Source organism: Callorhinus ursinus, unplaced genomic scaffold (genome assembly GCF_003265705.2).
Source record: "Callorhinus ursinus isolate GAN/ISIS: 27379988/994484 unplaced genomic scaffold, GSC_fseal_2.0 scaffold4, whole genome shotgun sequence".
In the NCBI taxonomy this organism is placed as follows: Eukaryota; Metazoa; Chordata; class Mammalia; order Carnivora; family Otariidae; genus Callorhinus; species Callorhinus ursinus.
The window spans coordinates 93,507,884-93,531,906 of NW_027397066.1; the positions used below are offsets into that span (position 1 = coordinate 93,507,884).

The following is a 24,023-nucleotide window of genomic DNA, read 5'->3' on the forward strand; positions in this document are numbered from 1 at the left end:
GAAGGTTTATTATCATGCAGAATCATCTCTGTCTTTTCTAGCCTTGTTCATGGGGCAAGAAATGTGGCTATTGCTTACTTAGTTAACTTACATTAGAGGTGCCCACAGAATATTCATTGACTATTTGAATTGAATAATGAAAATACCACTATTCCAGATGCAAAAAAAAAATCCGTTTACTTCAACATAATCTCTTCCATGAAGCTCCTTCATTCAGTAATGCCTTCTCTGTTTCTTCTTGTAATATCTTAGTTTTCCACCTAACATGGTTTGAAACTGAATGAACTGTAACCAGGTAAAAGAGTAAAAATGCCCAGGACTGAGATTTATTTGACTACTTTACAACTAACGCCTCCTGAGCAAATCAAAGGGATCTGAGCAGAAGTCCATACCAACAACAACAACAACAACAGAAAGGCCATTTCACTGATTCACTGATGTATAAGAAGAATCACTACATAATACAGACATATAATTTCACATAATTTCTAGATAGTTATTGGTAGAAAATAATATAAATTCAGCAAAGGAGATAGTATTTTATTAAAGTATTTTATTCTAATAAATAATTTCAGAATTATATAATTCATAGCTAATAAGAATAATGATAATTTAATTTCTGCATAGAAATGTACTAAAATAATTTTATATATTTAAGGTAATTTTATATAGTAAATACTTTAAAAATATGAAATACATCCCCATAATAATTCTTACTGGGATGTGTTTAAAGTACTAATTTTACAGTCCATTAGTGACATGATAACATTTTGAATATATAGGTTGACGGACACTATTTTTTTCCATTGCAATAATATTCCATAAAACTGCAGCAATTTATTCCTGTATTCAACTTTGAATTAAATGTCTTTTAATAATTGTTTTGGATAATTTATATTATTACTATCTATATTATATATTACTTTATAATGTATAATTGTGCACACTTTAAAAATAAGAGACCTCATAACAATCTTAGTAGTACTGCATTAAAGTAGGGTAGATAAAAACCTTACAACTCTGTATTATTGATTTCAATATCTAAATTCTGTAACCGGGAAGGCTGAGCCACAAAGTTATACAACCTGCTCTAAGAAAGTTAGATAAAAGAACTACAAACAAGAGTGTAAACTCTGGATTCCAATCAGATCCTTGCTAATTTTTTTTTATGTCATTAAAAAAGGTAATGAAGTTACAATCTGAAAAGGTAGACAGAGAAAGTAATAAAATACTTTTAAGACTTGCACATAACTTTAAATTCAGTTGCTTATTAAATTGGACTATTTTTATTAGGCAATGGGAAATACAGATACATGGAAAAAAAGTTTTACACGCAATATATATACAACTATATTATAATCTAAATTAGATCTTGCTGACTACAAAATTTTTGATTGTATAAATTGTGAGTCTCTTTACCTCATATTTTAACTTCCACATAAATATCTAAGAATAGTATATGGTAGATTTTTAAACTCTGAATTATTAAAATGAATTCAAAGTTGTAAAACTGGTAGTTTAATTATGATTTGGAAATTTATTAAAGAAGAAATCAAAAAGTACATGGAAAGAAATGAAAATGAAAACAAAATGGTCCAAAACCAGAAGTGGTTCTAAGAGGGACGTTTATAGCAATACAGGACTGCCTCAAGAAGCAAGAAAAAATCTCAAATAAACACCCCAACATTACTCCTAAGGAAGCTAGAAAAAGAACAAACAAAACCTGCAACCAGCAGAAGAAAGGAAATAATAAAGATTAGAGCAGAAATAAAAGATATAGAAACTAAAAAAACAAAACAAAACAGTGAAACAGATCAATGAAAGCAAGACTTGGTCCTTTGAGAAGATGAACAAATAGCCAGACTCATCAAAAGAGAGAGAGAGAGAGAGCTCAAAATAAGCAAAATCACTAATGAAAGAGGAGAAATAACAATCAACAACATAGCAATACAAACAACTGTAAGAGCATATTATGAAAATCTACATGCCAACAAATTAGACGATCAAGAAGAAATGGATACATGCCTAGAAAAATTTAACCTCTCAAAACTACAGCAGGAAGAAATAGAAAATCTGAAAAGACCAATTATCAGCAAGGAGATTGAATCAGCAAAGAACTCCCAACAAACAAAAGTCCAGGACCAGATGGCTTCATCGGTGAATTCTACCAAACATTTAAAGAAGAGTTAATACCTATTTTACTCAAACTATTCCAAAAAATAGAAGAAGGAAAATTCCCAAATTCATTCTATGTGGCCTGTATCACCCTTATACAAAACTAGATAAAGATATCACAAAATAAGTAAATAAGAAAGAAAGAAAGAAAGAAGGAAAGAAAGAAGGAAAGAAAGAAAGAAAGAAAGAAAGAAAGAAAGAAAGAAAGAAAGAAAGAAAGAAAGAAAGAAAGAAAGAAAGAAAAAAGAAAGAAAAAACGAACTGTAGGCCAGTATCTGTGATGAACATAGGTACAAAATTCCTCAACAAAATACTAGCAAACTGAATTCAACAATACATTAAAATAATTCACCACAATCAAGTGAGATTTATTCTTGGGATGCAAGGGTGGTTCAATATTTGCAAATCAATCAATGTGATATGCCACATCAATAAGAGAAAGGATAAAAACCATACGATCATTTCAACAGATGCAGATAAAGCATTTGACAAAGTACAACATCCATTCATGATAAAAACCCTCAACAAAGTAGGGTTAGAGGGAAGATACCTCAACATAAGAAAGACCATATATGAAAAACCTACAGTGAACATCATATTCAATGGGGAAAAACAGCTTTTCCCCTAAGGTCAGGAACAAGACAAGGATGTCTACTCTTACCACTTTTATTCAACATTGTACTGGAAGTCCTAGCTTAACAGTAATTAGACCACAAAAAGAAAGAAAAGGCATCCTTTTCTTTGGTAAGAAAGAAGTAAAACTTTCACTATTTGTAGATGACATGATATTTCATACAGAAAACCTTAAAGATTCTACCAAAAAACTACTAGACCTGATAAACGAATTCAGTAAAGTTGCAGGATACAAATCAACCTACAGAAATCTGTTGCATTTCTATACACTAATAATGAAGCAGCAGAAAGAAAAATTAAGAAAACAATCCCATTTGTAATTGCACCAAAAATAAGATATCAAAGAATAAACCTAACCAAAGAGGTGAAAAACCTATATTCTGAAAATTATAAAACACTGATGAAAGAAAGTGAAGATAACACAAAGAAATACAACAGACATTCCATGCTCAGGGATTGGAAGAACAAATATTGTTAAAATGTTTATACTACCCAAAGCAATCTACAGTTTTAATGCAATCCCTATCAAATACCAACAGCATTTTTCACTAAACTATAACAAAAAATCCTAAAATTTACATGGAACTACAAAATACCCCAAGTAGCCAAAGCAATTTTGAAAAAGAAAAACAAAGTTAGAGGCATCCCAATTACAGACTTCAAGTTATATTACAAAGCTGTAGTAATCAAAACAGTTTGGTACTAGCACAAAAATACACATACAGATCAATGGAATAGAATAGCAAACCTGGAAATGAATTTACAATTACATGGTCAATTAATCTTTTACAAAGCAGGAAAGAATATCCAGTGAGAAAAAAATAGTCTCTTCAACAAACAGTGTTGGGAAAACTGGTCAGCAACATGCAAAAGAATGAAACTCAATCACTTTCTTACACCAAACACAAAAATAAACTCAAAATGGATTAAAGACCTAAATGTGAGACCTAAAACCATAAAAATCCTATGAGAGAGAACAGGTAGTAATTTTCCGACATCAGCTGTAGCAACATTTTTCTAGATATGTCTCCTGAGGCAAGGGAAATAAAAGCAACAATAAACAATTAGAATTACATCAAAACAAAACACTTCTGCACAGTGAAGGAAACAATCAACAAAACTAAATGACAAGCCCAGAATGGGAGAAGATATCTGCAAATGACATATCTGGTAAAGGGTTAGTATCCAAAATATATAAAGAACTTATACAACTCAACACCCCAAAAGCAAATAATCCAATTAAAAATGGGCAGAAGACATGAACATTTTCCCCAAGAAGACAGACAGCTGATCAACAGACACATGAGATGTTCAACATCAGGGAAATGGAAATCAAAACAGCAATGAGATATCACTTCCCACCTATCAGAATGGCTAAAATCAAAAACACAAGAAACAAGTATTGGCAAGGAAGTGGAGAGAAAGGAACCCTCATGCACTGTTGGTGGGAATGTAAACTGGTGAAGACCCCGTGGAAAACAGTATGGAGGTTCCTCAAAAAGTTAAAAATAGAATTACCCCAAGGTCCAGTAACCATACTACTGGGTATTTATTCAAAGAATACAAAAACACTAATTCAAAGGGATACATGCACCCCTATGTTTACTGCAGCATTATTTACAATAGCCAAATTATGGAAGTAGTCCAAGTGTCCATCAATAGATGAATGGATAGAGAAGATGTAGTAAATGTATATACACATACATACACAGACACACAAAGGAATATTATTCAGCCATAAAAAGAATGAAATCTTGCCATTTACAAAGACATGGATGGAGCTAGAGAATATAATGTTAAGTGAAATAAGTCAGTCAGAGAAAGACAAATACCACATGATTTCACTCATATGTTAAGATTTAAGAAACAAAACAAATGAGCAAAGGAAAAAAAGGGTCGGGGGAGACAAACCAAGAAACAGACTCTTAACTATAGAGAACACACTGATGGTTACCAGAGGGGAGGTGGGTGGGTGGGGGAGAAGTGACGTAGGGGATGGGGATTAAGGAGAGCACTTGTTGTGATGAGTACTGGGTGATGTATGGAATTGTTGAATCACTATACTGTATACCTGAAACTAACAAAACACTGTATGTTAACTATACTGGAATGAAAATAAAATAAAATAAAATTTAAAAGTATACCAAAAAACCCCAAAATAAGGTGAAAGTAAAAATAAAATTTAAACAGGAGTTCATCTGTCTTCAAAGAATAATATAAAAAAAAGCACAGCAATTAGCAAATATTTTTACACTGCAGTTCTGAAAGCCAAATGCTAACTTAATATAGGTCCTTGGTGGTCATTTTAAATATAAGTATTGGGAAAGTATGTTAGAACAAATTACATTTTTTTCTTATGAGAGAGCTAAACCTGGCTAAAATGCAATACATTAATATGCTTTCTATGTCACAAGCCTTTGTCAGTAAAAATACTAAACCTGTAGCGTAGTCTCAATATAAATATTATGAAAAGCATGTTGTGTAAATACAAGATTTTTATCTAAAAATAAAAAAGACTGGGAAATTGATGGCAGGAATCTTAGAACATAAATGATGTAGAATTTATGAAGTATTTAATAAAACAGGTGCTCCATTTATAGAGTTTTGCAAACTTGCTAAAGCAATTTATAGAAACTTTGAGAAAATTTATCAATATAGGATGAGCCTGTGTTTTCTTTGTTTTAAAAATTTTAGACTTTTGCTATACTAGTCAAAATGTCACACACATGAACAAATCATACAACAGCAGTACATTGGATATAAAAAACCCATCTTTTCCTACCTCCCTTTTAAGTTCTAGTCACACTCCCGAGAGTGTTACTCCTTTTTACTGCTCCTGCTTGTGTTTTTCTGGTGGTTTCTTTTATAACTGTAATAAACAGCTTGTATTAAATCTCCAACTGAATTAGCATTCATTGAGCCTGTGTTTTCTTAATGATAAAAAATGAGCAGCTACATGTTTTTGTTAGTTGGTTTTGTTCATTTTGATTTAGGACTTTGTTTTAAGTGCGAGTTGGCAGCAGTTTTGACCCCCACATTTTGTCAGCATGGTTAAAGAAGCCTGAGGCTATCACTGACAAATTTAAGGAGGCAAAGAGTAAATGGAAAAACCTGAGTGAATATGGAGGTAAAATAAAGGAATGTAAAAAAGAAAAATAAAGAGAAATGAAGTTATTTTATTATTGGTGGTAGAGCAGAATAAATTCTGCATCAGTCTATAAGTTATTGATCCTGATTTAAAAGTTAAAAGATCAACAGGCAGATATACACATGCAGACAATCAAATTTGGATTAGAAATCTGAAAGAAGTTATTATGCACTGCACTACAGGTCTTTTAAGACACTTTTAACCTAATGGAATGACATAATTATCAAAGGTTTTTAAAGAAAACAACCAGAAGTTTCTTAATTTGCAGATTCTCTTGAAGAGAGAAAGGCATGTAGGACAAATGCTGAGTTACAAACCACAGAGGGATCTGAAGAAGATTGGTTTCATGTGATCATCTGCATCAGGGAATTCTACTCAGCAATGACAGTTTTCATTGTAAATAGAATTTAAGAATAGTTGAATCTGAGTATTTAGTCATCACACTGTCCACTAATGTACAGATTCACAAAGACATACACAAAAAGCTCATTAACCAAGTGATTCTGTAGATAAGCCAAGACCTTTATATCCAGATGTCATCAAATACCAGGCCCAATTCAAATGATACGGGTGTCAACCCTTGCCCTTAACTGGGCCTTTTGCAAACATTCTATGCAACTTCATTATCATCATCTATTTGTCAGCAAAAGGAAAAAGAGGATAAACCAGAATGAAGTCCCCATACTCATAGCAATACATTTCTGCTTGTACAGAGCTCCACTGGTCTAGATCTGTAAGAAAGATGAGATGCAGCAAGAAATCCAAGAAGCTACTCAATGGTGAGCTGTATGCAATGAGATGCTGGAAGCAGGACGAGTGACAGAGCTAACATAAGGGCACAGAGGAGTCCAACTTTGACAGGTGTTGCAGAACTCTGGAACTCTAGGAAAGAGCAGCAGATGGACCAAACCGATGCATACCCATCAGGAAGAAGTAGCTGATTCTGAGCAATGGTGTTGGTCGATTATGAGGTGGAGAGACATTGTGGCATACAGTGACAGGCCCTGCAAACTGTGGTTACAGCCACAAACCAAAGGACAGTCTTCAAATGTATACAGTGCTGAGAGGACCATTGCTACGTATCATTGGCTTTAAGGACACCCATGTTTACAGAGCGCTGCACTGTTAGTGTTGCCATCTACAAGTATTTGTTTTACTAGAAATGTATTAAAAATGGAATGACTATTTCAATAATTTTAGACCTAAAAATCCTATTTTGAAAACACCAGTGAATTCTAATAGGAAAACTTGTTTTGGGGTGCATATAGCTGTTTTTACTGTACAGTGCTTCTGTGGTAGTAGCTATGCCTCATTAAGACTCCCATTTATTTTTAAGCCATTACCGTCTTTCCATTACATGGTGTATCCCTCTGAGTTTACAGACATAGAGTTAGAGATAATATTTGATTTTTAAATATAGGACAAAATTAGGAAATGGCTCAAAAGGTCCACACTAGGAAGTCCACATTGCCTTGGAAAGAGAAAACAGTGAACTTAAGAAGCTTTTTAAAAAGAAAAATTGTAAAACAATCCCTTAGGATGACTGTGAGCTTGGGAAGGGAAATGCTGTGGTTATAACTAAATGCTGAAGTTTTTTTAAAAATGAAAAATGAAAAGACTTTTAGAAATAAAATGAATTTATGTTGGGTCTCACTTTTTAAAGTCAATTTTCTTGACATTTGTTGAATTAGATGAGAGAAACAGCCTAAATTATAGCATAGAAACTTCCATGTAAAACGTACAGAAGAACATCTTGACTCTTGAGTTGTTGAAAGTTCTTGAATAAGACTAGTCACCAAGAGAAGATGTGGAGCTCAGATGAACAGTAGGCATTCAATAAATAACTGCTGAATGAAAAAACTGAGGTAGCCTACATACAGTTCAAGAATAACACATAGATTGGGGCCTTATGAAAACCAAAGGCCATTCTGAATGAAAACTAACAAGGAGAGTTCAAAGAAAATGGGTCTTCTCCAAATTCTGGCTTTCTAGGCACTCTAGGTTCCCTGAATGTGAAGGACTACTCATCTACTATGCCTAATACTTCCTCCTTAAGAGCAGTTGGCCCAACTTTTTTCCCCCTGAAAAGGCCAGCAAGAGGTATTCTGCTGTTGGTTTTCATTTCTTCCTGTGTCTAGGTCACCACGATGTGTTAATATCCTCCCCCCGCTGTTTCTTTATAGTAGAGAGGGTGCAGAACTGTCACTGCGAGGTTGGTCCTTGGGGATTGGACAGAATGTGCACTGCACTGGCATGGAAGCATGTACTATGGTATTCCAGGGATCATATGCCACCATGAAACAATGTAAGTCTAGGTGTTGTTGTTAGGTGGGACAGCCACCAGGAATGGATGGAGCATGTGACTGCATGCAGGAGCATGCTAGGGGAATATGCCTTTAAGAATATGTTCAGAAGTCTGGTGTTTCACCCTGTTAACAAAGTTGTATACAGAAGGGAAAGGGCTGGAAAGTATATGTGGAAGAAAGACAGTAAATTTCGTAGGTAGGATGTGGCTTTGTAGAGAGGGTGTGGCTCTCTATATAGAGAGGTTATATAACTGATGGTCTTTTTGAGTTCCTACAGCTTAGATATAAAGGTAAATTTGGCTTCTAACACAGCTGGTCAGTAAACATTCTCTACCAAGCTACCCAGAGCTATAGCAAACTCTGAGGTAAAGAGAAAAGAGCATAGTCATACAAATGCAGAAATCAATTAGGGTCTTTCTGAAGGATTGTGTCCTGATTAATGAAGAGATTCCCATATAAGCATATCACCAACACAATAAATACATTAAAAATATTTATGACAGTTTTATATACCACCTGTCTTGGAGTCAGAATGATGACCTGGGTGATTTTTTAAAGTGCCTTCTAGTCTGACAGGTTTCCAACATCATTCAATATTAAAAAAGGTCAGCCACCAAAAAGCTGTGTGGGTCTTACAGAGAATGATGCCTGATGTGTTATATCTGTGACTCTGCGGCCACACCCACGCAAGGAAAATTAAGCAGAAACTTCAATAACTTATTCATTGAATTCAAAGAAATAAACCAAAACACTTTGGGGTCAGTAATCAACTGGACATTTCTTTCCATCTCAATATTATATTTAATTTCTCTAACATTTGGTGTGTGTAGTCTCAGCACGGAACCATAAAGACAAATAACTATCTCAATTTGTGAAATCCCAGAGGCAAAATGAAGCCAATATCATTGTTGTAATTTGGAGAGAACTATGTTCTGAGAGGTGCTGATATAATTTTATTTCATCAAAAAATATTATAAACTATAAGGTAGGACTGACAGGCATTCTGTTTTTATGTTGACATTTACATACATTAATAGCGATCATCCTAAACCAAAACTTAGTAAAGAGTCAAATTCAGGTGAGAAAGACCACTTATTAAAACCTTGCTTGTGATCACCAAGGAATATGTTTATTAGGATGAACTGCACATGGTGAGGTGCTGCTATTCTAATACTATTCAGCTGTTTAAAGATTCAGTCTTTCCAGTGGATAATGCACAGGTTTATTTCCCCTGATTCTTGCTCAAGAGAATATAAACATTTTGCTTGGCTGAAAGAGCTAATGAATCCAAAATACTTTCAAAGATGATGCTTTCTGAATCACTGAGAAAGCTAAATGGCATATCTGCTTATTTGGTTTAAAAAAATCTCTTTATCTAATGCGGCGGGCATCAGTGATTCAAAAAATTCTATTCAAATTTTAGCTCAGGAAAAGAGCGAGATGAATAGACCTACTAAATAAAATCCTTGACACAGCTATCCACCTTTCCACTGTAAAAGAAAAAAAATGACTGACTACCTCTAGCAGAGTTAGGTCAGTGCACTAAAATATAAATAGAGAGCACACTTTAATATAATAGAGTCAGCTGTTCTATTCAACCAAAGAGGGAAAAGTCAGCATAGGTGACTGGTAACTTGTGGTCTGCAGGCATTTTTATTTCCTAAATTGCTTATCTGTCTCCTTGACCTGAGAGTTTCCAGGTTCTTTATTCTAAACATGAATACAGTTCTCCAAAATTGTGTCTTACTAATGCCACCTACAAAATGAAAGCCCATGTTGATACTATTAGGTATATAATCTTTCCAAATAATGTTTAATTATCTGACAAATCATTTCTCTGAATTTGTTTTATGCTTATTTTTCTTTAATACATCTTTAATACTTTTTAAACATCCTATTGTTACCATTCTTTTTTGGAATGGCTTCTAGACAAGTGGCCAGTAGAAATTGTAGTTACACAGCCGAATTACAAAATTGAGAACACAAAACTGTGAAAGAAACTGAAGCAAAATACTTCTAAAACAGCCATGAGACCAAAAAGAAGTCAAAGTATGTTTAGTATGTATGTGCAGAGGCAGTGAGATGTTCATAGAAATGCTGGCAATGACTCATTTATATTTCTAAAAGAACCTAGGCAACTCAAGTGAATGGAGGTCAAGAATATATTAGGAAAGGGCACAAAAACCTAGGATAAAAAGGCTGCCAAATGTTGAAACTCACTGAGACCCTTAAAGGTTTTAAAAAATAGTCCTTTTCATACTCTATTCTTGAACATAAGCTGTTTTCTAGACATAGATACACATTTTATATTACCTTCTGACTGAACATTTACAATTTGATATTATGTCCCCAGACTGTAATTACTAGTTTAAAATCACAATGTGCTTGAATATCCTACATTTGTCTCTATTTCAAAACAGAGAAAAGAATGTGAAAAAATTGACAAAATCAATACATATAATCAAAATAATAGTGTACATATAAAAAGAAAATTATTTTTGATTTTTAGAATAGGCCTACTTCCCAAACTTGTTAGTTATTTGAAACAATTATTTTTCTGATTTATATGGAACTCTAATCAGGATTTTCCATTTCTGATTTGATCATACCTTTCACATCTTCATCCTCAATTGTTGTATTTGAACTCTCAGTTGACTCCTGTTGAGAAGAAAACGTGTTAAGTTGCAAACAATGGAAAACTTCACTTTCTTCTTCTTAAAATTGGCAAGTGATATACATGTCATGCAAAATTCATCAGCAAGCTGTGTACATATATTGACATGCAGATGGACAAATACATTATGTGATTTTAATGGAAATAAAATGCCAAATGCTGCAAACATTTCAAAAAGGAGTACTCTGGTGGCCTACTCTGAAGCATGATAAATCTAGGTTATTTGTAGAAGCACCAAAGTATGCAACTTATTTTAAGAGCTGTGTGTGGCCGTATTTGGTTACAGTGCCCCATAAGGTGTGTTTTTTCTATATATTTATCATAAATTGAATATACTAGCCTAATGAATTTGACCCTAAAATAGAACACTTTCTCTTCCCAATTAATCAGTAAATAACCCCTTCTTTGTTTAAGGCACTGTATTAGGCACTGAATTCACAGCCTATTCGTCTTATTCCTGTGTAGAGACAGAAAGCATTTCATTGCATCATTTGATGAGGAAGCTAGGGGTACTAAGCTGAATTATGCTGAAATTGCTTTTAACAAGAATTTCCATGTTTGTGATAAGCGCAGTGGAATTATATGAATAATTTACTTTCAAGGACAATTAGATTTTTCATCCATTTCTTAATTAGAAACTGGCTGTTATTGATAAGAAACCTGCTCCCATAATGGGAAGACAAAGCTATTTCTTTGTAAAACTACAAATGAAGTTGAAGATTCATAAGCACACTTAAAAGGACACTGTAACTGCCAGTATTAAGATACAGTTTTTTTAAAATGATTTGATAAATTTTTCCACTAATAATGTGCTAACAAAATATTTTCTAGCAAAGAAATTTAGTGGTATTCATAAGAAAAACACAGTTTTCTACTTGTAATGATTAAAGGCTAGAGCTGAAAGAAATTGGAAACAAACTTTCAATCCAGAGCTATGTGCTCAGTGATGAAAAACAGATTTTGGAAAATGATGCAAATACCAATCAGTGTCCTTGTAGAGGTTCAAAAATCAAAAAAGCAATCAATTTATATAAATATCATATGTAATATTTAAGCCAAAGGGACAGACTAATTAAATGTGTATCCAGAGTCTCTCCATACACACAAAACCAAAGCAGAGAGTCTTCATGCGTTTCTTAATGCGACCTAGTGTTCAAATTTAAACTCAAGATGAAGGTAAACCCATGCACTGTGAAAGTAAACTAATTCATTGTAAGCAAGAAATATCATGCAGCAACTCTTACAAATGATATAGCTAGAACTATTGAAGTATCCACTCCAGCTGTTATGCTTGGTCTTTCATTTGCTAACGATATTAAAAAAATTGTTCTCCTACACGATGCTCCTGAGTACTACAAGTCTTTTAGGAACTTAAAATATTTTAAATGTCATGACCATAAAATACATCTCATATTAAAGAATACTTGATTTTTTATTTTACTGATTTTAATATTGAACTAAATGTTAAACCAGAGGAAATGTGTTTTCTAAGATGTAAACATTGTTGATAAGAGTAAGGAGAAATTAGACCCATGACTATATTTGATATTTGAGAAAAATCTGATGAAATATTTTTTCCTTCCCTTAGAGATACAATAAAATATGAGAATTAGTAAATTGGAAACATGGAATATGTTCAGAAAATGTCTTCTTTCATCCTATAGCATGTATACAAGTACTATTATTTAGTTAACATGATACACAAACAATCTACAACAGACAGAAAACATTCCAGTCTTCTTTCAGCCTAAGTGGTTAAATATCTGTTACTGAAATGCATATAATTCAACAAAAACAAACATTTCATAAGAATTGAAACTCCCTGATTATCCTCAATTTCATGCCAAACAACAAAAACAACAGGGAATTAACAGAAAAAGCACTATGACAACAGAATAAATAAAACTCAAAAGCAACGTTAAATTTAAACACCTATGAACTCAAGTTGATTTTTTTGAAGACACTGAAATGATATAGCAAGAAATTCTAAAATTTCATGCAGAATATAATGAAAGCACAATGCACAGACAGACATGGAGAAGAAAAAAAAAAAGGACCAGATGGAATTGCTTAAGATACACAGTCATCTTGACATAAAGACTTTGCTTAACCCGACTTTTACTGGCCATTCATTTCTCTTTCAAGATGTCATTCATTTTTGTTTTGAAAGAAATATGTGTACAATTCTAGATAAATTAGGTCCCCCCCAAAAAAGTGTGGTAGAAAAAGGGTAAGAATTTTCTTTCCCATGTTTAGATAATGAATTAATTTTGCTTTAGATATTTGATGAAATGTGTAATCTTGTTAAAGCAAGATGATGTTGATTCTTTCTGAATACCTTGTTTCCATCAGGGTTGTGGATTACAGTAGTTTGGGGCTCCTGAGTGAGAACAAAATAGAGAAAGAAACAGTTCGCATTGGTAAGTACATTCTTACTAGTGTGAGGGACAGAGCAGAGTGAGCCAGCTGACAAAACTAAATAGTGACCAGAGCTTAAGCGATGTTAACCACTGTCAGAGGTAGCAGCTGACAAGATCACTGATGAAAGATCTCCCTGATGAGCCCATGAGATAGGATACCTCAGTACCCAGCAGCAGCATGCAAAAGACCTTATTCGTGATCAGTAAACAGACAAGGCTTTGAAGTCTGGAGACCTAAAGAGGCACTCACTGTTTCACAAAGTTCTGTAGCAGAACTTCCTTTTCTTTAGTGAGTAGGCTGTTAACGTGCGTCCTATAGAAAACGGACCAAGGACCCTAGAGATTAGAACTCTTTAAAATGATCTTGAATCCTTTGTGAGGATTTTTTTTCCCGGTGTATCTCTGAGAATGGATTATGGTGTCATCACTATAGTTAGTAGTGTATAGTTTATACACAGATAAATACTCTGAAAAATCTAGAACACTGTGCCTTGCTTAAAAAAAAAAAAAAAGGCTATCCTAAAGAATGTATTTCAAAAGTCCATAAGCAATTCTATGGAATACTGAAAAGGTTCATTTAAAGGATTCTAGAACTAATCATATAATCACTATAATCTACTAAATGCTATGTTAATTCATACCTAAAAATAAATTTCAGCTTTATGGACTACATATACAGATTTGCTTGTAAAGTCATGCTTTTCCATGAAGAAAATATTATTATTCCTTTCTGCTTTCCACCAGAGAATTGAAGAAATATTCCCAAGTGGAAAATAACACTCAAATGACTGATGTAAAAAAGATTCAGTGTCCATTGGCATGCTTGGCACTTTCATTGCATGATGTCTTGGTAACCGAGTTACTGCAGCTCACTGAAAATTTTCTCCAACTATAAGCACTCTGTCCTCTAGGATCTCCTCTTCACCACAGTTTATGCTATAACAGTTAGAGAACACATTTACTGCTTCCCTTATTCCTTTCCCTGGCTAGAGGTGTGATTGACATTGTTTTTTACTCATAGATAACTTGCTATCTTGATATGTCCTTTTTCCTTTAAATGTTTTAAACTGAACCTTCTGGTTAACCCAAGTGAAATAATTTCCCTTAGTATTTTTTTTATTCATTTAAAATAACAGTACAGAGTACAGTAAAAAATCAGAAATATTTCAGAAAACCTGTATCAAAATATGTAATAGTTTGAGCAAACCATTACGGAACTCAGAGTACTGAATGCCAGTATTCAAATCTTGACTTTTAACATAACACTATCGCAAAGTGTTAAAATGATTTAGTTGTAAATAGTGTGAATTTGATTAAAATGGGCAAAACTGGCTTCCACTGATAATTCAAAGCTTATGCTATACATTTCATTCTTTGGATTAAAGTGAAACAGTGATCATTTAAAACACAACAAACAAAAAGCTCAAAATTACCCAATGCCTCTTCATCTCAAAAAGTGAGGTCTTACAAAGCCCTGCTGTCTTTTAATAAGAAGAAATGGGAACTCTGAATAAGGTCTACATTTACTGTTGTCTAGCAATCATCCCCTTAGCTCTCCTTGATGTCAGCATTTCCATCATGAAAGGAGGAAACCATTGTTTGCATAATCTAGAGCTACCATCAGAAGAGCTAGGAGCAACCAAAGCGCATTCTACTGTATTTCTAAAGCAGCATGCAACAATTTCAACTACAGAGACCACAGCTATCAGAATAATGTTCAACAATGAAATGAGATCATCTCATGTTAGAAGCACACTGCTTGGCAACTACCTTAACAAAAAGAAAAAAGAAATGAACTTTTCTTATATCTTTGAAAGCAAAACAAAACCCAACAAAACAAAATACTTATACATGTATCTGTATAGTGAAAGCAAATGAGAGAAACAACAAAAAACAATGAAGAACTTAAGAAGGGTTACAGAGTCCAGGTATACCAGCGCTGGGGTAGGAATATTTTCTTTGGGGCTGGTTACCACGTTGGCTTTGTTGTTTATCTGTAGGTATGCAGAAAATAGAAACAGAGATGCCTTAAACCCCTTGGTAGCCGATGTCTCTACATTGCAGCATGTCTATGTGGAGATATAGACATGAAAATAAAGATCCACTGAGGATGAACGTGAAAGACACCGTGATGTCTGACAGGAATGATAATCAATTCTAGTCTCCGGTGGTCACACATAGACTAGGACTGTGTCTGTGACAGTGGGTTGATAAAACAGCCTTCACTGCTTTGGCTGTGCCACACTGGCCAACAAAGAACTGCTTCAGTGGAGCTCAAATTAAGTTTCAGAGTATGAAATAAATATAAACATTTTCATACTCTTCAAGTTGGATTCTGTTCCCAGCTTCCAGTTGTTTTCTGTTATGAATACATTCCTTTTTTTTTTTCATTTTATTCTTGATCCTGAAGTCACACATAGACCGTCCTTCTCTGGGAAGCCATTGTCGCTTTGCTTAGTAGGTCAAAACTCAGATCTTCAAAACTTAGATCTTCTGATGAAATGCAGGCTTTATAATATATTTTTAAAATGGTAAGTCTGGGCCTCCTTTAAAAAACACATGTTGTTTTTTGCCCAATTGTAAATGGGCAAACTGAATTCTTTACTATATTCTGAATGTAAAAAGACTTTTTTCACAATTGTTTGAGAGGAAAACACTGTTTTCTGTCAAAGTGTTACTACTTTGCTTTTCTTTCAAAGTGCTACTGTTGAAGATTGCGTTTGGTAATATTCATTTGCTTTAACATATTGGGGTTGACCTTAAAGAAAGATCATATCACAGTGGAAGCCACATAATGGGTCCATAGAGAAAACTCTTTGTAGACAAGTGGCAACTTGAAATCACAAATGAGTTTGGGCACTAAAGAATCAAAAACTAAACAGTAATAATCAACATTCATTTAAACTCATGCATGATAACTTACATTATGGTTACCAAATGGAGCTATAAATTAACATTCATTCTTTTGTACTACATTATCTAGGTATTTTCTTTACATATTATTATCTAAAGGAACATATCCCATAATTTTAGTATAAATGTTCTTAAGGGTCTCAAAGAGAAAAATATACTGCATAAAATAGATAAATACCAAATGAGTTTATAAGCAATTACACTAATTTTATTGGGACTTTCTGGGAGGTTTTTTTTTTTTTCTTTTGTATTTTATACCTGAAGATCATATTGAAACCAGGACTGGGAAGAACATAGAAGGTTAAAGAAATTAATATAGGCATGTAATATTTTGCTTTTCTATTCATTCACATTTGTATGATTGTTTGGTATCAGTATTATTTAATTAAGCTATATAACACTAAGCTCTGTGACATGAAGAAAAAGAGAAAACTTCTGGTGCCCTTTACTGAAAAACTCTTTAAATGTTAAACCATCAATCTCTATTTTGCAGATGGTCTAAAATTTTTTCTTTAAATAAAAGTGTACAGAATTTAACATCAAATTTGTGCAATAGCCAGAAAGAGATAAGAGGTAATGGAATCTATTAAAAAGGGATCAAAATTTAGTACTTATGTTAGTATGAAATACATAATAAAAGAGGAGGGATGCACACAAATAATTTCCTATCAGGAAGAGTGCGCGGCAAAACACAGCTGACTTCTTATCAAATGATCAGAGGTACTTATAATGAAAGCACCACATATATTTATTATGTTATATTCAGTTTATATCAGCGGATACAAAAGTAAAAGAGGAATATACTGAGATACTTTTACTTCAGTTTTGAGAGAAGAGACTTGATTATTTTCTAGAATGGTTGTGAAGAACTGATTTCTTTCAGTGAAAATGTCACACATGCACACCTATGCACACATACTTCTCCGCACAAATGTGTGCACACACATGCAACACACACCCCTACACACGTTCACACATAGGTACACAGCGTACACACACCACCAGGTCTTCCGATTGAGGGCCATTCTGCCTGGATGAGCCATGCTTTATTGTCAGGCATGGCAAATAGGAGTTAAATGAATATGAGACTCAACCACCACTTTTAGTTGTGTTTAAATGTACAGTTACAAACTTTTTAAGTCAATGTAAAGATAAGCTTAATGATCTTTTATTACTATGGGAAGTCTTTTGAAGGTACTTGCAATATTAATTAGTTGAAAAATAATAGGAGAATTTCTAAGTAAAAGACTAGGAGGACGTCTTTTTTATTAAAGAGTCAAATGTTAAGTAGGAGTTAAACTATAAGCTGTCTCTTAAACATATAAGAACTCTGGCACTTTTGTTTATGAAATGTAGTTATTTTATGTTATAGAAGCTATTTTTCTTTAACAAAACTAAATCAAACCAGATATTTAAGTGATTCACTGAATTATTGTTATGAGGCATGGGCAAGATATTTTTATTTCTCAGGTGTTTTTATTCAGTTTTGAGGTTAATAAATGTTTCTTCTATAAGGTGCTTAACTAGGATGGGTCCATTGTACGCTCACTTTCACACTATTTATAAACTTCATGGTAGATGCATTATAGTGTATCTGAACTAAAAATAACTATTTTAGTAATCATGATCATCACTTAAAAATAATCCTAGAGTATTCCTTCACTTATCATTAAACAGACATTAACTATGTCATGATCTCTTCAGTTTCAAGAGAAAACTGGACTCTGGTCTTATAAAAGATCCTTTAATAGCATATGGATAAAGGTATAAAGCATATTTTAAAAATTCAATTTCAAAGATAAACAGAAACAGTATTATGTGAATGTGGGTACCATGTTTTGATGTCAATTGACACTGACGTGTAATGGTCCTACACTTTCTACACTTACACTAACTTAGGTAAATAAGACTGTTTTTATTCCTAAGTGTGAATTTTCACAGGAGGAGAAATCTGGCAGATAGAGATCCTCACCATCATCTGAACACTCGAACTGGACTTCCTTTTCTGAATTGACCAGTCAAAGAGAAAGGAAAAGAAAAAAATATGACCGGTTGAATTTTTAAAGCATCAAAGCATGGAGCACAGAATAAATTTCTCTTTAAAGAGAAGCTATAAGTCGTCTAGAAGGAAAAAAGTTCTGGAAATGTTTCTTTCTATATAAGGATAGTAGTAAAAATAAATATCTCTATAGGAATTGTGACCTCTGCATCACTGAAAGGTACAGAAAAACACAGAATGAAACATTTGGAAAATTTAAAATATCACATTTCCACCAATGTAATATTGGGAAAAAGGCAACATCAACTGTCATTAATGAAACTGAAACTGAATGAACTAAGCAGAAGGAAGAGAACATTACAGGTTGAGGAAAGAAATTGGTAAAAGGCAAATGCCATTCTAATGGGAATCACAAGTGCATGGTAACCACAGCTCTGGAAATTCCCAAATCACACATAAATCGGAGGTGAAGAAATGACTGGGCATGAGCATAAGTGATGCATGATTTTCTATGTTATATTTTCAAAATGAACTGACCACCTGACTTTGGCTCAAGTTCAAATGTTAGAATATTAACTAATTCCCAAGAATGTTGAAGTGTTCATGAGGAATGTATGCATCTGCCATTGGAAGAGAAAGAAAAGGATTAAAGAGACAAAATACTTAGGTAATACTCCGGAAAGATAACAAACATAATACAAATATAAGGTTACATTCAAACAAAGATAAATTCCCATGAAACAAAATAAAATCAATAGAAAGTAAGTTGTATTACTTTGTTTAGAAATCCAAGAAAGCCAAAATATCCTGTTGTTATCTTTTTTGGAAAATTTTTCTATAATTTTTCAGAATATTCACCTTGAGTATGTCTTAATACTTTATAAGAGAAGCACAGGAACAATTAAGACCTTTATAAAAACTGCCCAAGCAGAGAAATTTAATCATTTGACATTTAATTTCCCAGACCCTATGATTTTATTTTATTTTGTTTTCCAGGTTATACATTTCAGCAGACTTCAAGAACCTAGCATAACTAGTTGCAAAGCATTTGGTTTTCATTGATTTTCAGGTCACTATGATAGTTTGGGACTGTAGTAAAGCAGAGAGGATTTAGACATTCATTTTCTACAACAACTTCATATAAAAGCATTATTTTGTCAGATTATTTAGTATATAATAAAACAGAAAAATATACTTTTTCTTGACATACATATCAGTCATCTTTACATATTAATTATTTTATACTTCAACCTGTCTCCTTTAGAGGAACTATAAAAAATACAAGCTGTGAAAACTCACAATTTATATTTAACATTTGAAATGATCCAGCATCTGAAAGTCAGAAGTGATTTTAGGAGCACCTGTTTAACTTACCTTTACTCCATCTGGTTTCTTCAACAAACTCTTGGCTGCTGCAAAATGAGAGTAAAATCATTTCAGTGAGTTATCCACAGAAACTGATGCCAGGCAACAAATCAGGTTATTGTTTCCTTCTATCACCTTTACTGAGTTATGGCCAACATATGCCAAATTACCAAGGTCACACTAATGAGCGCGAGCTTACGGGACATAGAAATACAGTATCGCTTTTCTTGGTTTTGCCACATCAAATTTAGCACTAAATTCTTATTCAGTTCATTGCATAAATTGAACACTTTGCCTGTTATGTTATTGGACTTTATTTCACTGTTGGTTGCGAAAAGGATACTGGAACTTTAACTGGACTATGCTTTTGTAATCCAGAAAGTTGCTTTCAGTCTTCAGACATCAGCTGACAGATTGTATTACATGTTCATTCATACCACAAGTATGGTGACCATGTCAGTTCTGCCACTTAAGCCCCTCTTTCTGAAGGTTTGAAATTTATTTGTGAAAATTTGCTCTGGCTAAGTAACATCCTTTTAAAATAAATAAATATATATATATTTGAAATCAAGAGCTTTCATCTTTACAAAAAATAGTATTAACTGTATTTAAAATGAAAGGGCATATTATTGGCCAAGAGCAAATTTCTTAAACAATTAGCATAGGACCTTTAAAAAAAGGTACGATGTATTCTTTTATACTTCAAAATCAGAATACAAAGCTTTCATAAACAAAAGCCTTTTACATCAAAAAATTAAAAATCATAAAATTTGAGGTGAGACATAAAACAAAACAAAATCTTCAACTAATCAAAGAACCGTTGAATTATATGGTCTCATGTGAAACTTCAATTTCTCCAAGGACAGCTTTTAGCATTCTTTTTGTTACTGAGCTTCTTGAGTATATTAGAAGGTGAAGTCATCCTTTCAAAAAATATACTTAGTGAATGGGTACATTCATACACACTTAACAGATTATATAACTGCTAATGACAATCAGTACAGCAAGTGTAGAACATATATGAATATGCAGGACAAAGTATATACCTATGTTTCCATTTAATGTTTTATATATATATAATATATATGTCATATATATATATATATATACTTAAGTATATCAGAGTAGACTTTGGCATATGAAATGGAAATACCTAGCTATAATAGAACTGCATGAACATGTAATTTCCTGACATCCATTTGATTTGGGACATTATTTTGATATCACTTTGGTATAATTTTAAATTTATTTAAGATACAAAAATGTTAATTTTATTTAGTCCTTAGCAACAAAGCTATTAATTTATTATTAATTGACAATTGTAAGAATAGCTGCCTTAGCTATAGTATTTGCCTAGAGTTAAAAAGCAATATTAAGTAAATCCTGTGGCAGTTAATAGGTTAGAAAGCAAACTCAGAATAGTTGAAATTGCAATAGCAAGCAAAGAGAAGACAATGATTCAGGGTAAGCAGGGATTTGGCCTGGGAGATGCAGAAATGTCCCTTTTGGTTACTATTCACCTTACCTCACAAGAAATACATTCCACATAAAGGGAGAAAAGAAAAAAAAAACAACTTTATAACCATATACTTATGGACAAATTACCTTAAAGAGCATGTTTGCTAATGAAACAGAATGAATAAAATACTCAAAACTAAAATGCAATATCAAGTACAAGATGTTGTAACTGGGTCCAATGTTATTCAGTTGGTTTTGAAGTGATGGATTAAAAAAAAAAAGTTTGCCTTTCATGTTAGACATCAGAAACAATATAAAATTCACACATTAGTCATGAGTTTTTAGTTTACACAGTGATGAAAGGAAAAGGTGATGTACACAAAAAGCTTCTATACATGAGTGTTATAAATTTAAAAAGGCCCAATTTATGCCCAAGAGTGTATTTAAGACTAACAAAATACCCAGTCTTAATATTGGAGATTTTTTCAAGTTAGTTGATCTTTAACAATATATATTGATCATCCTATCTTTTATTGATTCACTAATTTTTGGGCCACGGTGAAATATTTATTTGAATATAGTATATATTAGCTAATATTTAATGAGATGATATTGAACTCACCCATATCAATGTCAACTATATTAATCAACTGTTCATAAAACAGGTAACTTGACAAAGGCAGTAACGACGATTTATTACACCAAACAAATTGGACAAAATACATACATTTGACTAACACAGTCCCTCAATTTGCAGCATTACTCATTGTATTCTTTGTTGCTGTTTAACAGGTCAGTGGAAGCCTTTGGAAAGCCTCCTATGGTTTCACATTATGTATAACTAAATATAATGGGGGGTAAAAGCTGACCATTTAATATAGTCATAAAAAGTAACTAAAAATTAGTTGAGAAGGTTGAAGAACATTTGATAAGGTTATGGATCATCACCTGATAGCACTATAATACCCAGGAGTTAAGTATGTACAGGGAGAAATAACTGAAGAATAGCTGGGAAATTTGATGTCTCAGATCTCTCTTATATAAATAGTAAGCTAAGTAAAGTGGTAGTATTTTTGGTAAATCATTTGATAATCCTTCCAAGTCTCAACAGCCACTTTACTAAATGCAGCTTTCTTGCTGCTTCAGTCCCTCCCCATACATAAGACTAATTAGAATTTACCAAAATTTGATTTTTGGAAACCTGGTCCTTTGTGATAATCTATTAAAGAAGGGGGTTCCAAAATTCAAGTAATTTCCGGACATAATATATATTAATTCCATTTTAGAAAGTCATCCTATAATAAAGAAATGGCTTAGCTTCTTTTATTTAAAAAATTATTTTTATCATGGAATCATTTTGAGGAACATTTACTATCCTGTGTTATTACTGTGAGGTAGGGCTCTCTGTAAATTCTTGAGTTTAGATACCTTTGAAATATGCAACCATTCCTATAGTGTGCCAAGATACAACTGTACTTTTGAAAGAACTTGGGCCTAAGAGAACTGGGTTCCTCAATAATGGTCTTCTTTTAAAAATCTTGCTTATTTGGATTCCCTATGAGAATGAAACAAACAAAAAAATCTTATTTATAGTTATTAGTTGATGAAATATCAATGAACTAATTCTAGGTTCAACATGCTGAGCTTCAAGAGGAGGCAGTACATATTTCCACAACTTGTGTGTACCCCCAGCAAGGATGACAGGTGGGTTTCAAAGGCTGCACGGCACTGACCAGGGGAGGGGCTGCTGGAGTGCTCCCGTGAAGAGTGCAGTCACGTGCCTAATGTCTCTGTGGAGACAGTACCCAGGCGGATTCCTAATGACAGGCCCTCCATGCCATATATTTGCTATCCCTAAACAACAGTGTTTTTCTAATTACTAGATTTTTCTTTAATTCCAAGATGACTACCTAAAGAGGAAAGCAGTGAATAAGGAACAGAATTCTTAACACATGTACCTGAAAAGTTCCTTGTAGCCAGCATAGTTGTCAAGATGGCACCCTGTCAGAAAAATAAGAATATGAAATTAATGTTGCTTATGCAAATCTTTGACCTGACAAATAAACAGTCTTTGATAACAAATCTTCTCCTAGCCTTACTTTCAGTCAGGAGATTTTTATTTGTCTGCTTTTGTTTTTTGTTTTTTTTTTGTTTCCTGAGAGCAGCAGGCTTATGTCTCACGTAATGCTGGGGCTGCCCTCATGTGTGTGGCCAGATTCCACTTGTCAAATTGCAGGGCTGTTTTCCTCTGAAGGGAGGAACCACAGCACACACTGCCACAGAGATCCTAGCTCTTCACTGTAGACTTAATTCCAGTGCACTATTCCATTTTCTGAAGACCCAGAAGAGTAATAAGACTACTGAGGTCTGCACATTTAAAGGCTTTTGCTGAAAAGTTATTTTCTCATATAGAATCTCATTTCTCACTCTGCCAAGTCTACCTCCCCACAAAAATGTAAAATTTCTTACCTTTAGTTTTCTTCTAGCATTAAATTTCTTTAAGCAGTCTACAGTCTCCTGTCTGTGCATCATGGAAGCAACAGTAGAACGTTGCTGGAAGAGGAAGAAAAGAAACTTAGGATATTTAAAACATACTAAGCATTATAGTATCTCAACTTCATCAAATCTGCATTAATGGTGCCTGAACCCATATGATGAACTTGTGAGTATTCACCTGCAAAAAAAGTTCCCTAATAATGGATGACTAGTTTTGCCAAGACTATTTGTAATGAAGGTGCAACATTTATCTATAGAAAGTATAGAAATGAGTATCAATAATTCCCCAAATTATCTGTATTTCAATGTCTTTAATTATATTTCTATTGGACTGTCTTTCATTTACTTAGCACCATATTTACTGCCCTAACATTTGACACTTAATCCTAGAAATATACTGAAATCTCTACATTCCCCCCAAATTTCAGTTTTTCTT

General features: G+C 33.3%; 1 protein-coding gene across 13 annotated transcripts in view; it reads right to left on the bottom strand.

Moving 5' to 3' along the window:
• The window catches only part of CAMK2D (calcium/calmodulin dependent protein kinase II delta), a 313,999-nt gene that overhangs the window by 27,215 nt on the left and 262,761 nt on the right, over positions 1–24,023 (bottom strand). For 3 of the 13 annotated variants that reach the window (XM_073892165.1, XM_073892163.1, XM_073892170.1), the window contains exons 11-16: positions 23,561–23,644; positions 23,050–23,092; positions 19,643–19,680; positions 15,291–15,350; positions 13,275–13,316; positions 10,872–10,920 (exon numbers count right to left, since the gene is read on the bottom strand). In XM_073892165.1, the coding sequence (XP_073748266.1) occupies positions 10,872–10,920; positions 13,275–13,316; positions 15,291–15,350; positions 19,643–19,680; positions 23,050–23,092; positions 23,561–23,644 (316 nt within the window). The remainder of the gene's footprint in view (positions 1–10,871; positions 10,921–13,274; positions 13,317–15,290; positions 15,351–19,642; positions 19,681–23,049; positions 23,093–23,560; positions 23,645–24,023) is intronic. The other 10 variants (XM_073892167.1, XM_073892166.1, XM_073892172.1 and 7 more) reach the window with 5 other exon arrangements.